At 38.3% G+C, this 12,626-nt stretch overlaps 1 protein-coding gene across 1 annotated transcript in view; it reads right to left on the bottom strand.

The window, feature by feature from the left end:
* The window catches only part of CFAP47 (cilia and flagella associated protein 47), a 497,722-nt gene that overhangs the window by 441,182 nt on the left and 43,914 nt on the right, over positions 1-12,626 (bottom strand). Inside the window, exons 11-15 of the mRNA XM_006066421.4 lie at positions 11,123-11,275; positions 10,276-10,462; positions 10,079-10,175; positions 3,240-3,456; positions 2,705-2,946 (exon numbers count right to left, since the gene is read on the bottom strand). Coding sequence (XP_006066483.4) covers positions 2,705-2,946; positions 3,240-3,456; positions 10,079-10,175; positions 10,276-10,462; positions 11,123-11,275 — 896 coding nt within the window. The remainder of the gene's footprint in view (positions 1-2,704; positions 2,947-3,239; positions 3,457-10,078; positions 10,176-10,275; positions 10,463-11,122; positions 11,276-12,626) is intronic.

Raw genomic sequence — 12,626 nt, 5'->3', positions numbered from 1 at the left:
TGGATGTCACCACCAAGTCAATGGAGATGAGTTTGAGTAGACTCCGGGAGTTGGTGATCGTCAGGGAGGCCATGGGGTCACCAAGAGTCAGACATGACTTAAGGGTAGGAGAAAATGTCTTCTTCCCCAACACAATATAACAAAAGTGAAAGTGAAGTCGCTCAGTTGTGTCTGACTCTTTGCGACTCCATGGACTGTAGCCCACCAGGCTCCTCTGTCCATGGGATTCTCCAGGCAAGAATACTGGAGTGGGTTGCCATTTCCTTCTCCAGTGGATCTTCATGACCCAGGGATCGAACCAGGTCTCCCGCATTGCAGGCAGATGCTTTAACCTCTGGGCCACCATGGCTCAGATGGTAATATAACAAAAGGGACATAAAAAATGTGACTCAATAAAATGATCTATACAAAGAGGCAAAAATAAAATTGAGTAATTATTTTATGAAAATTCTGAGCATTAAACAGAAAATGATATGAGAAATCTATGTGTATAAATCATGCATACTTTCCTCAATAATATATGAAATACACTGAAGTATTGTAGCATTTGTGTTCTAAAAAAAAACTAAAAGTACTTAAAGGCTAATGATATAATTCACAGAAACACTGTCTGTTATTTTTGTTCATTGCATGCTCAGTCGTGGCCTACTCATACTGTATTTGGAATTAAATGTCTTTGGTTTTGCTTTGATTAAAAAAAAAAAGTAAGACATGCTATGAGCAACCCAAAGAAAAGCAATTAATTTTTTTCTGTAAAACATAGCACTAAAAACCATGAGAAGTTTGTGTATGTGTGTGCTCAGTCGTGTCTGATTCTCTGTGACCCCATAGACTATAGCCCACCAGGCTCCAGGCAAGAATACTGGAATGGGCTACCATTTCCTCCTCTAGGGAATCTTCCTGACTCAGTGATCAAACTTGTATCTCTTGCATTGGCAGGTGGAATTTTTACCCCTGAGCCACCAGGAAAACCTCTAAGTTAAAAACTTGTTAATTCTATAATAGTGTCTCTTGCATCCTGTGCATTGGCAAGCAGATTCTTTTACCACTGCACTGCAATTCCACTTTTGACTAACGAATCTTTGTCACAGCATTTTCATGGTAGCCATAAGGGGGAAGCCCAACCACTCAACCGTGGCTAGGATGGAGAAATACAAGGAAAAGTGCCTATGTGCAGTGCTTTTCAGATACCTTTAGTGCCGTATCACATGCTTGATCAAAACCTATATCTGGAATGCAGATAATATAACTACATCTGACACCTGCTGAAAAAAACTGGAGAAGGTTTATCTAGAATCTCTGAAATCTTCAGAAATAATTTCTTTTTCTTCTCTGATCATTTACTCAGCTTTTCTCTAGATCGGGGCTGCTGCTGCTAAGTTGCTTTAGTCGTGTCCGACTCTGTGCAACCCCATAGACAACAGCCCGCCAGGCTCCCCCGTCCCTGGGATTCTCCAGGCAAGAACACTGGAGTGGGTTGCCATTTCCTTCTTCAATGCATGAAAGTGAAAAGTGAAAGTGAAGTCACTCAGTTGTGTCCGACTCTTCGTGACCCCATGGACTGCAGCCTAACAGGCTCCTCCGTCCATGGGATTTTCTAGGCAAGAGTACTGGAGTGGGGTGCCATCGCCTTCTCCGTAGATTGGGGCAGGACCCAATATTTCCAGCATTAGTAACAACAACAACAAAAAGAGCTTGGTCAAATGAATCTGCTGAATATTCAGAGGAAGTATATCTCAAATCCTTAATAAATTATAATCTGGGATTGCGCTAAATCTATCCAGATTAATAAAAAGATTAAATATGGTTATATCAATGATCTCCAGTCATAATAAAAGAACAGTTCTCCTCCTCCACTTGTTGTTACCATCTCTGCATATATCTGCCCTAAAATTAAGTGAAGTATTAAAGTGTTCAGTCGCTCAGTGTCCAACTCTTTGCGATCCCAAGGGGTATAGCCTGCCAGGCTCCTCTGTCCATGGAATTCTACAGGCAAGAATACTGGAGTGGGTTGCCATTTCTTTCTCCAGGGGATCTTCCCAACCCAGGGATTGAGCCTGGGTCTCCTGCATTACCAGCAGATTCTTTACCATCTGAGCCACCAGCAAAGCCCCTTAAATTAATACTCAAGCTTGTTTATAACACTCCCCATTAACAACACTGGTGCACACTCAGTCATGTCTGAATCTTTGTGACCCTATGGACTGTATGTAGCCTGCTAGGCTCCTCTGTCCATGGGATTTTTCAGGCAAGAATACTGGAGTAGGATGCAATTTCCTCCTCCAGGGGATCTTCCCAAACCAGGGATCAAATCCACATCTCCTGCATCTCCTGTATTGTAGGTAAATTCTTTAGCACTGTGCCAGTAGAGTTATACAAAAGTCATGATTTGGAAATGATTTTCCCAGGAAAATCACCTAAGACAAGAATTCTAAATGCCAGGACTCCTTTGTGATCTGAAGTATAGTCTACTTAGATCTCAAATGAAGACTATTCCTAAATTAGATATAAAGAGGGAGGGAGAGGGAGGGGGAGGAAAGGACACAGGGAAGCTAAGAGGGCAGGAATGTCCCATTGTCACAAGATCATATGTGATGTACTTATACATTCTTAGCACCTTTATACAGTATACACTTAAGATATAACTAAGGCCTGAACACACGAATAAATGAATGTCTAAATCAAACAAACAGAATAAACTTACCTTTAGCTGGATGAATGGAAAATGCCATCCCCTTTCCTGTATTTACCGGTTGCCATTCAAATTTGACAAAGTAATTCTGATGATTATACATCCTAACCGTCCCCCTAAAACATGTTTTCACCAAGAAGCCTCGTTGTCTCAGTATCAGCTCATTAGAAGACAGCTGAAGTCTTACTGGCAGGACAACTGCCCTCACTAGGATGTGTCCACCAGGCATATTGTTCACTGTGAAGGTGAAATACCTGTAACACAGCAAAAGCATCCAGAATGAATGGATAACAGCTCTTAACTGAATGACAGACTTCAGGTACATGTAAAAATGCATATATTATGGATTGATATCTACAATTCTTAGTAAAAAAATAAATCAAAATAATTATGAAAGGTAATTACACTGAAATATGATTCCACGAATTGCTGCACATATAGTTCCTACCTTTTAGAACCAAATATGACATATACAAAAATAATTGGGGCAAATACACAAAAGGACATTTTTGATTCTAGCAAATAGAAATTTGAAAATAAATCCTACTTCCAAAATTTTCCAATGGTGGGAGATTCAAATATCACTGAAATATAAGTATTAGTTGTAGGTGGAATCACATATGAAAATTGGCTGGTTTTCTTAAGTTCTTCCAAATTGACATCCAATTGGATCAGAATGTGAATTGGTAGCATATTAATAATATGTAGTAGATGAGTATTTGTTGAGTTCACACAAACATCACCAAAGTTAAGGACAGAGGGCCCTGAAAAAACAAAAAGTTACTAAGTTTAATTGCTGACAAATGTATTCATTGACTTATTTTTGCAAGTATTCACACTATATTTTGATCAATTAATTCATTTAAAATAGCACTTAAAATACTTACTATAATATCAGAAATTATTAAGAGAGTGTTTTATAAAGATGTTCATAACTTGATGGCTAGAGGTTATTGGCCAAAATTCAAATAGATTCTGATATGGAAAATTACATGACAAAATTACTAACACTAATTATAACTCATCTCAGTACACAAATTTGCATACTCCAACACACTCTCCACTCTCATGAATGCATCTATGTTCACTTATCCAGAATTTACAGAAACTGGCAACTTTCCCATGACTCATTATTTAAATTTTGTTTTTCTCTTTAAATGCCCCAAATTTTTATATAACTCCAAAAACTATTCTTGTACCCTTTCATAGTTTCTCCCTACCACCATCCTCTGTATTCCCCCTTTCCAGACAACCACTCATTTGCTTTATGTCACGATAGATCAGGTTGCATTTTCCAGACTTTAATATGAGTGGAATAATACAGAAAGTGTGTTTTTTTCTCTGATTTCTTTCATTCAGAAAGTTCTCTGGAGATCCATTTAAGATGTTTCATGTGTCAATAGTCTATTCCTTTATATTACTAAGTAGCAGTCCATTACGGAGAAGGCAATGGCACCCCACTCCAGTACTCTTGCCTGGAAAATCCCATGGATGGAGGCGTCTGATAGGCTGTAGTCCATGGGGTCGCTAAGAGTTGGACATGACTGAGCGACTTCACTTTCACTTTTCACTGTCACGCATTGGAGAAGGAAATGGCAACCCACTCCAGTGCTCTTGCCTGGAGAATCCCAGGGACGGCGGAGCCTGGTGCGCTGCCATCTATGGGGTCGCACAGAGTTGGACACGACTGAAGCGACTTAGCAGCAGCAGCAGCTGTCCATTATAGGTGAATGTTTACACATCACCTGTTACCACTTGGATTCTTCCCAGGTATGGCCTATTAAAATTAAGGATGCTAAAATATTTGCAAACAAGTATTTTATTTAAAATATACCTTCATTTCCTTTAGATATTTAGGAGTATAATGAATGGATAATATGGTAGATGTGTGCTTAAATGTATAAGAAACTGCCAAACTTCAAAATGGTTGTATTGAGTTGGCCAAAAAGTTTGTTCTGACTTTTGTATAATATCTTAAGGAAAAACCCAAAAGAACTTTTTGGCCAACCCAATTTAATTTCACATTCCCACTAGCAGTATACAAGAGTCTCAGTTTCCCCAAATCTTCAACAACAATTGAACTGGTAAATTTTTTAGCCATTCTAATAGATTTATATAGCAGTATCTCATTTTGGTTTTATTTTGTTTCCCTAACAATGAATGTTAAAAAACAAAGATCATGGCATCCAGTGCTATCACTTCATGACAAATATAGAAGGGGAAAAAGTGGAAGCAGTGACAAATTTTCTCTTCCTGAGCTCCAAAATCACTGTGGATGGTGACTTCAGTCACAAAAATAGAAGATGCTTGCTTCTTGGAAGGAAGGCCATGTAAAGCCTAAACAGTGTATTAAAATGTAAACACATCACTTTGCCAACAAAGGTCCGTACAGTCAAAGCCATAGTTTCCCAGTAGTCGTATATGGATGTGAGAGTTGGACCGTAAAGAAGGCTGAATGCTGAAGAACTGATGCTTTCGAATTGTGGTACTGGAGAAGATGCTTGAGAGTCCCTTGGACTGCAAGGAGATCAAGCCAATCAATCATAAGGGAAATTAACCCTAAATACTCATTGGAAGGACTATTGCTAAAGCTGAAGCTCCAATACTTTGGCCACTGATGTGAACAGCTGACTCATTGGAAAAGACCCTGATGCTGGGAAAGATTGAAGGCAAAAGGAGAAGAGGGCAGCAGAGGATGAGATGGTTGGATGGCATCACTGATTCAATGGACATGAACTTGGATGAATTACAGGAGATGGTGAGGGACAGGGAGGTCTGACATGCTGTAGTTCATGGGGTCGCAAAGAGCTGGACATGATTTAGTGACTGAACAACAACAGCAATGAACAATGGTACATCTCTTTCCATGTGCATATTTGTTGTTATATCTTTTATAAGGAAGGAAGCATATGACTTAATGATCTATCTATTTTGATTTACTTTTGGCATATCACGTTAGGTATGACCACAAATTCAAGTGTTTTTTTTTGTCATTGTTTTTTTGGCTTGTGACTTCTCTGTCCCAGCACTATTTATTGCAAAGACTAGGTTTTCTGCACCATACTGCATTTGCACCTTTGTCAAAAGGCAGTTGTCCAATATACACAGATCTATTTCTGAACCTTATGTATCAGTCATTGGTCTATATTTATGCCAATAACATACTGTTTTGCTTACTAATATATCTTGAAATCAAGCAGTATATTATCTTCAACACATTTTCCTTTTCCAAAATTTTTTTGACTATTCTAACTACTTTGTATTCCTATGTTAATTTTAAAATGAGCCTGTCAATTTCTACAAAAGATCCTGATGGGATTTTGGTTGGAATTGTGGTGAATCTGTATATTCTTTGGATCATTTTTGCATATCCTTTATGTCTCTGCATAACTTTTTGAATAAAAGGAATACAGTTTCAGTGTCATTGTCTGATAATTTTAACATAAGTATCAGTATTAATGATTTAACTGGTTAATAATTCTATTTATTATGGCTCATATTTCCCTGATTATTTTTATGTGTTGTAATATTTACTTGGATGTCAGATATAGTAAATTTTACCTCATTAGGTAATAGACAATTTTTCATATTCTTATAATTTTCTCAAGCTCTACTCTGTAAGGAAGTTACCTTAAAACAGACTGGTGCTTCCAGATCCTTCTTTTATGAATGTTACCTGGGTCCAGAGTATTGCTCTAACTAGTAATAATTATCCTCCAGTACTCAGGCAAGAACTTCCTCAGTACTCTTCCTCAACATCCCATGAATCATGAGGTTTAAGTACTGGTTGAGGCAAATAATACAGAGGTGTGCTAGAAATATTAAGACAGAGATCCAAGAACAAGAAAGACAAAGTGTGGCTAATAAGATTCAATTTATACTTAGGATTGCCAGAGCAATCCTGAACAGGATGAGCTAATTTGGAAGACTTACACTCAATGATTTCAAAACTTATCAGAAAGCTACTTACCGACAGTGTAGAACTGCCACTATACAGATCAATGGAACAGAATTAAGACTCCAGAAACAAGCCTTGACATATTTGGTCATTTGATTTTTGAAAAAGGTGCCAAGGCAATTTAATAAGAAATGATAGTATTTTCAACAAATGGTGCTGGGACAACTGAATATCCACATATAACAATATGAATTTAGACTCTTAACTCTTACCATAAACAAAGATTTTAAAAAACATTAAAAGGAATTGTAGTCCTAAACATAAGATCTAACAATACAAAATGTTTAGGAGAAAATATTTGCAAATTGGGCTAGCTAAAGATTGTTCGGCATGATATTAAAAGCATGATCAATGAAATGAAAAAATTAAGCTAATTCAATTTTGTTTAATAATTGCTGTGCTTTAAATAACATTATTAAGAAAATGAAAAAAAAAAGCCACAGATTTAAGGAAAATATTTGGAAATCATATCTGAAAAAAGATGTGTATTCAAAATACATAAACGATTCTTAAACTCTATACTGAGGAGGCAAACATCCAAATTAAAAATTGGGGAAAGACATTTCTCCAGATAAGATAGACAATTTAAATAGTTGTATCTCTAAGTAAATACATCAATATATATTCAACACTTTGTCAAAAAGAAAATGCAAATCAAAAGCACAATGAGAGAACATTTTGCACCCACTAGTTGGCTGTAATCAAAAAGACAGAAAAAAACAATTGTTGATGAAAACATGGAGAAACTGCAACCCTCATATACATATCAACAACCTCTGGTATGGCGATGATACCACTCTAATGGCAGAAAGTAAAGAGGAACTAAAGAGCCTCTTGATGAGGGTGAAAGAAGAGAGTGAAAAAGCTGGCTTGAAACTCAACATTCAAAAAACTAAGATCATGGATGACATCCAGTCCCATTACTTCATGGAAAATAGATGGGGAAACAATGGAAACAGTGACAGACTTTATTTTCTTGGGTTCCAAAACACTGCATCCATGAAATTAAAAGACACTTGCTCCTTGAAAGAAAAGTTATGACAAACCTAGACAGTGTATTAAAAATCAGAGATTTCACTTTGCTGACACAGGTCCACGTAGTCAAAGCTATGGTGCGTCCAGTAGTCATGTACGGATGTGAGAGTCGGACCATAAAGAAGGCTGAGAGGCGAAGAATTGATGCTTTTGTATTGTGGTTATGGAGAACACTCTTGAGAGTCCCTTGCATTGCAAGGAGATTAAACCAGTCAATCCTAAAGGAAATCAACCCTGCACATTCATTAGAAAGATGGTTATTGAAGCTCCAATACTTTGGCTACCTGATAGGAACAACGGACTCATTGGAAAAGACCCCGATGCTGGTAAAGACTGAAGCAGGAGAAGAAGGGGACAGCTGAGGATGAGATGGTTAGATAGCATCACCAACTCAATGGACATGAATTTGAGCAAACTGTGAGATAGTGGACAACAGAAGAGTCTGGTATGTTGTAGTCCAGGGGGTCGCAAAGAGTATGACACAACTTAGTGACTGAACAACTGTTGGAGGGATTGCAACCTAGTGCAGTCACTACAGACAAGTTTTGGCAATTTCATTAAAAGTTACACACAAAGTTACCATCAGTTCAGTTCAGTCTCTCAGTCATGTCTGACTTTTTGCAACCCCATGAACTGCAGCACTCCAGACTTCCCTGTCCATCACCAACTGCCGGAGTTTATTCAAACTCATGTCCATCAGTCAGTGATGCCATCCAACCATCTCATCGTCTGTTGTCCCCTTCTCCTCCTGCCTTCAATCTTGCCCAGCATCAGGATCTTTTCCAATGAGTCAGTTGTTCACATCAGCTGGCCAAAGTACTGGAGTTTCAGCCTCAATATCAGTCCTTCCAATGAATATTCAGGACTGATTTCCTTTAGGAGTGACTGGTTTGATCTCCTTGCAGTCCAAGGGACTCTCAAGAATCTTCTCCAACACCACAGTTCAAAAGCATCAATTCTTTGGCACTCAGCTTTCTTTTCAGTCCAACTCTAACATTCCATAAATGACTACTGGAAAAACCATAACTTTGACTAGATGGACTTTAGTTAGCAAAGTAATATCTCTGCTTTTTAATATGTGGTCTAGGTTGATCATAGCTTTTCTTTCAAGTAGCAAGCATCTTTTAATTTCATGGCTATAGTCACTATCTGCAGTGATTTTGGAGCTTCCCAAAATAAAGTATCTCACTGTTTCCCCATCTCTTTGCCATGAAGTAATGAGATTGGATGCCATGATCTTAGTTCTCTGAACGTTGAGCTTTAAGCCAACTTTTCACTCTCCTTTTTCACTTTCATCAAGAGGCTCTTTAGTTGTTCTTCACTTTCTGCCATAAGGGTGGTATCTATCTGAAATTATTGATATTTCTCCCAGCAATCTTGATTCCAGCTTGTGCTTCATCCAGCCCAGCATTTTGCATGATGTACTCTGCATATAAGTTAAATAAGCAGGGTGACACTATACAGCCTTGATGTACTCCTTTCCCAATGTGGAACCAGTTACCATACCAGTCAGCAATTCTACTCATAGGAATCTAACCAAAAGAAATAAAAACATATGTTCACTCAAAGAATTACATGTGACTATTTAAAGCAGCATTATTCACAATAGCCTCAAACTGGAAACAGCTCAGTGTCCATCAACTGTAAATGGGTGAACAAAATGTGTGTGTGCTTAGTTGCTCAGTCATATCCATCTCTTTGGACTGTACGCTCCTCTGTCCATGGGGATTGTCCAGGCAAGAATACTGGAGTGGGTTGCCATGCCCTACTCCAGGGAATATTCCCAACCCAGGGATCAAACCCAGGTCTTCCACATTGCAGGCAGATTCTTTACCAGCTGAGCCACCAGGGAAGCCCAAGAATACTGGAGAGGATAGCCTATCCCTTCTCCAGTGTATCTTCCTGACCCAGGAATCAAACCAGGGTCTCCTGCATTGCAGGTAGATTCTTTACCAGTTGAGCCACCAGGGAAGTCCATTCCTAATAAAATGAGATACTATTTATGCATAACAACAAACAAAATATTTATACCTAACACTACAGGGATGGACCTTACGAACATTATGCTAAGTAAAAGAAGTAATGTAAGAGAGACCACATATTATGTGATTCCTTTTACATGAAATGTTCAGAATGGGCAAATCTATAGTGACAGAAAGCTGATTACTGGTTGCCTGGGGCTAGGGGTGGGAACTGGAAGTGACAGCATAACAGTGATGAGGGTGATGGCATCATTGTAAAAACGGAATTGTGATGATGGCTGAATAAACCTGTAAATTCATTGAAATTCACTGATTTGCATGCTTTGACCTGGTGAATTTCATGAAATATGAATTATACTTCCATAAATCTATTTTTTAAAAAGACTTCAGTAAGTTTTTACAGATTCTTACCAACAATTACTTGATAAATTTGCTTTGGTGTCAAAGTTAAGCTGCAATCATGTTTTTCACAGGGTGTGGATGGGTCTGATTTAAGTCCTTTAAGAACCTGTGAGAAATCACATTATTCCAAAATTAACTGTTCAATACTAGCAAAAGATATTTTAAGAATTATCATGGTATAATCAAATGTGAAATATTGCACATGCCTTTCTTCTCAGAGACTTTGTCTCCTTGACTGCTATATTTCTGGTTCTTAGCAATTGGTTGTTTTTGATCCAACACTGTGTTGAAGGTAACTCCTCTTCCCTTTCCACTTCTGAGACAGTGGGTGATTTTAGACCAGATGCAGGATGTAATCCTATGTCTATGTCATTATATGAATACATGTGCTTCCTAGGGAAATCATAATAATAACTAATTGAGGCTAAGTCTTTTAGAAAATATATACATCGGTAAATTCAAATATTCCCCATATTAGATGCTGTTACTGACCCACTGAGATCCACTGAAGCAGGAAAAAGCACTTTCCACATAAAATTGCCCTCTGTTAAGAGGACCCCATTCTCAAATACCACCCCAAGAAAGTTCTACCCTACCATACCCAATGACAGTTCACAGGCAATGACTGGTATGGAGCACAAAAGTTCCTTTGACTCAAGGCAGGAACAACAACTGTTGTTGTTCCTGAGGCCCAAGAGACTGCAGGCATCAGTCTGAGAATAAACTTTATTTGAAACACATTAGTTCTGAGCTCCCTCTCCTGCCCTATCCTGCTTCCTCACATTGTACACGTTTCTCTCAAAAGAATATCCTCCGAAAATCACATGTGCTGGAACTTCTGTCTCATAATATGCTTCTAGGGAAGTCCATCTAAGACATTCCCAAATCAAAAGTAAAAAAGGAAATAAATACAGTTTAAGTAGTTCAATGTTTTCTTATTTTCATACATAAACACATCCTTTAAATCATGAAAAAGAACCTAAAGAAAAAAATTCTGGCTTTATAGGTACCATGATCTGTTTGTTTCATATTGTTTGAGAAAGTGAACTTTACCTGTGTGCTTCTTTCTGCAGGCGGACATTTCTTAAAAATTTAATGTATCCCACATAATAGTTTTCATGAGATTTATTTACTATTTTTTCAAATTTAGTATATGCAAAATCAGGATCCACATAGTTATATCTTGGAATCTTTGTGAAAATCGTCCTAGAATATGAAGAAGTCATGTGAATATTTATGTATATTTATACATGTACATTTATTCAATCAGTATTTTTATTGAGTGCCTCCTATACCAGGAGCTGGGCACAGCCTGATGAACAGGACTGATATTGTCCTCATATCCTATTATATACGGAGACATTATTACATGTAGGATTAAAATTATGTCTAATTTTCTTCATAAACTAATGACAGAAAATCTCTAAGGTCATTGGGATGTAATACCACCTATTCATGGGGTATTAGTCAAGGAGGTAATAATTTGGGCAGTTCCAGGTTACAACATCTGCTGGATCATTGAAAAAGCAAGAGAGTTCTAGAAAAACATCTATTTCTGCTTTATTGACTATGCCAAAGCCTTTAACTGTGTGGATCACAATACACTGTGGAAAATTCTGAAAGAGATGGGAATACCAGACCACCTGACCTGCCTCTTGAGAAACCTGTATGCAGGTCAGGAAGCAACAGTTAGAACTGGACATGGAACAACAGACTGGTTCCAAATAGGAAAAGGAGTACGTCAAGGCTGCATATTGTCACCCTGCATATTTACTTATATGCAGAGTACATCATGAGATATGCTGGGCTGAAAGAAGCACAAGCTGGAATCAAGATTGTCAGGAGAAATATCAATAACCTCAGATATGCAGATGACACTGCCCTTATGGCAGAAAGTGAAGAGGAACTAAAAAGCCCCTTGATGAAAGAGAAGGAGGAAAGTGAAAAAGTTGGCTTAAAGCTCAACATTCAGAAAATGAAGATCATGGCATCAGGTCCCATCACTTCATGGGAAATAGATGGGGAGACAGTGGCAGATGTTATTTTTGGGGGCTCCAAAATCACTGCAGATGGTGACTGCAGCCATGAAATTAAAAGACACTTACTCCTTGGAAGGAAAGTTATGACCAACCTAGATAGCATATTCAAAAGCAGAGACATTACTTTGCCAACAAAGGTCCATCTAGTCAAGGCTATGGTTTTTCCTGTGGTCATGTATGGATGTGAGAGTTGGACAGTGAAGAAAGCTGAGTGCCGAAGAATTGATGCCTTTGAACTGTGATGTTGGAGAAGACTCTTGAGAGTCCCTTGGACTGCAAGGAGATCCAACCAGTCCATTCTAAAGGAGATCAGTCCTGGGTGTTCATTGGAAGGACTGATGTTGAAGCTGAAACTCCAATACTTTGGCCACCTCATGTGAAGAGTTGACTCATTGGCAAAGACCCTGATGCTGGGAGGGATTGGGGGCAGGAGGAGAAGGGGATGACAGAGGATGAGATGGCTGGATGGCATCATTGACTCGATGGACATGGGTTTGGGTAGACTCCAGCAGTTGGTG

The sequence above is a fragment of the Bubalus bubalis genome, chromosome X (genome assembly GCF_019923935.1).
Source record: "Bubalus bubalis isolate 160015118507 breed Murrah chromosome X, NDDB_SH_1, whole genome shotgun sequence".
Taxonomy (NCBI): domain Eukaryota; kingdom Metazoa; phylum Chordata; class Mammalia; order Artiodactyla; family Bovidae; genus Bubalus; species Bubalus bubalis.
This window is presented reverse-complemented; position numbering and strand designations above follow the sequence as displayed.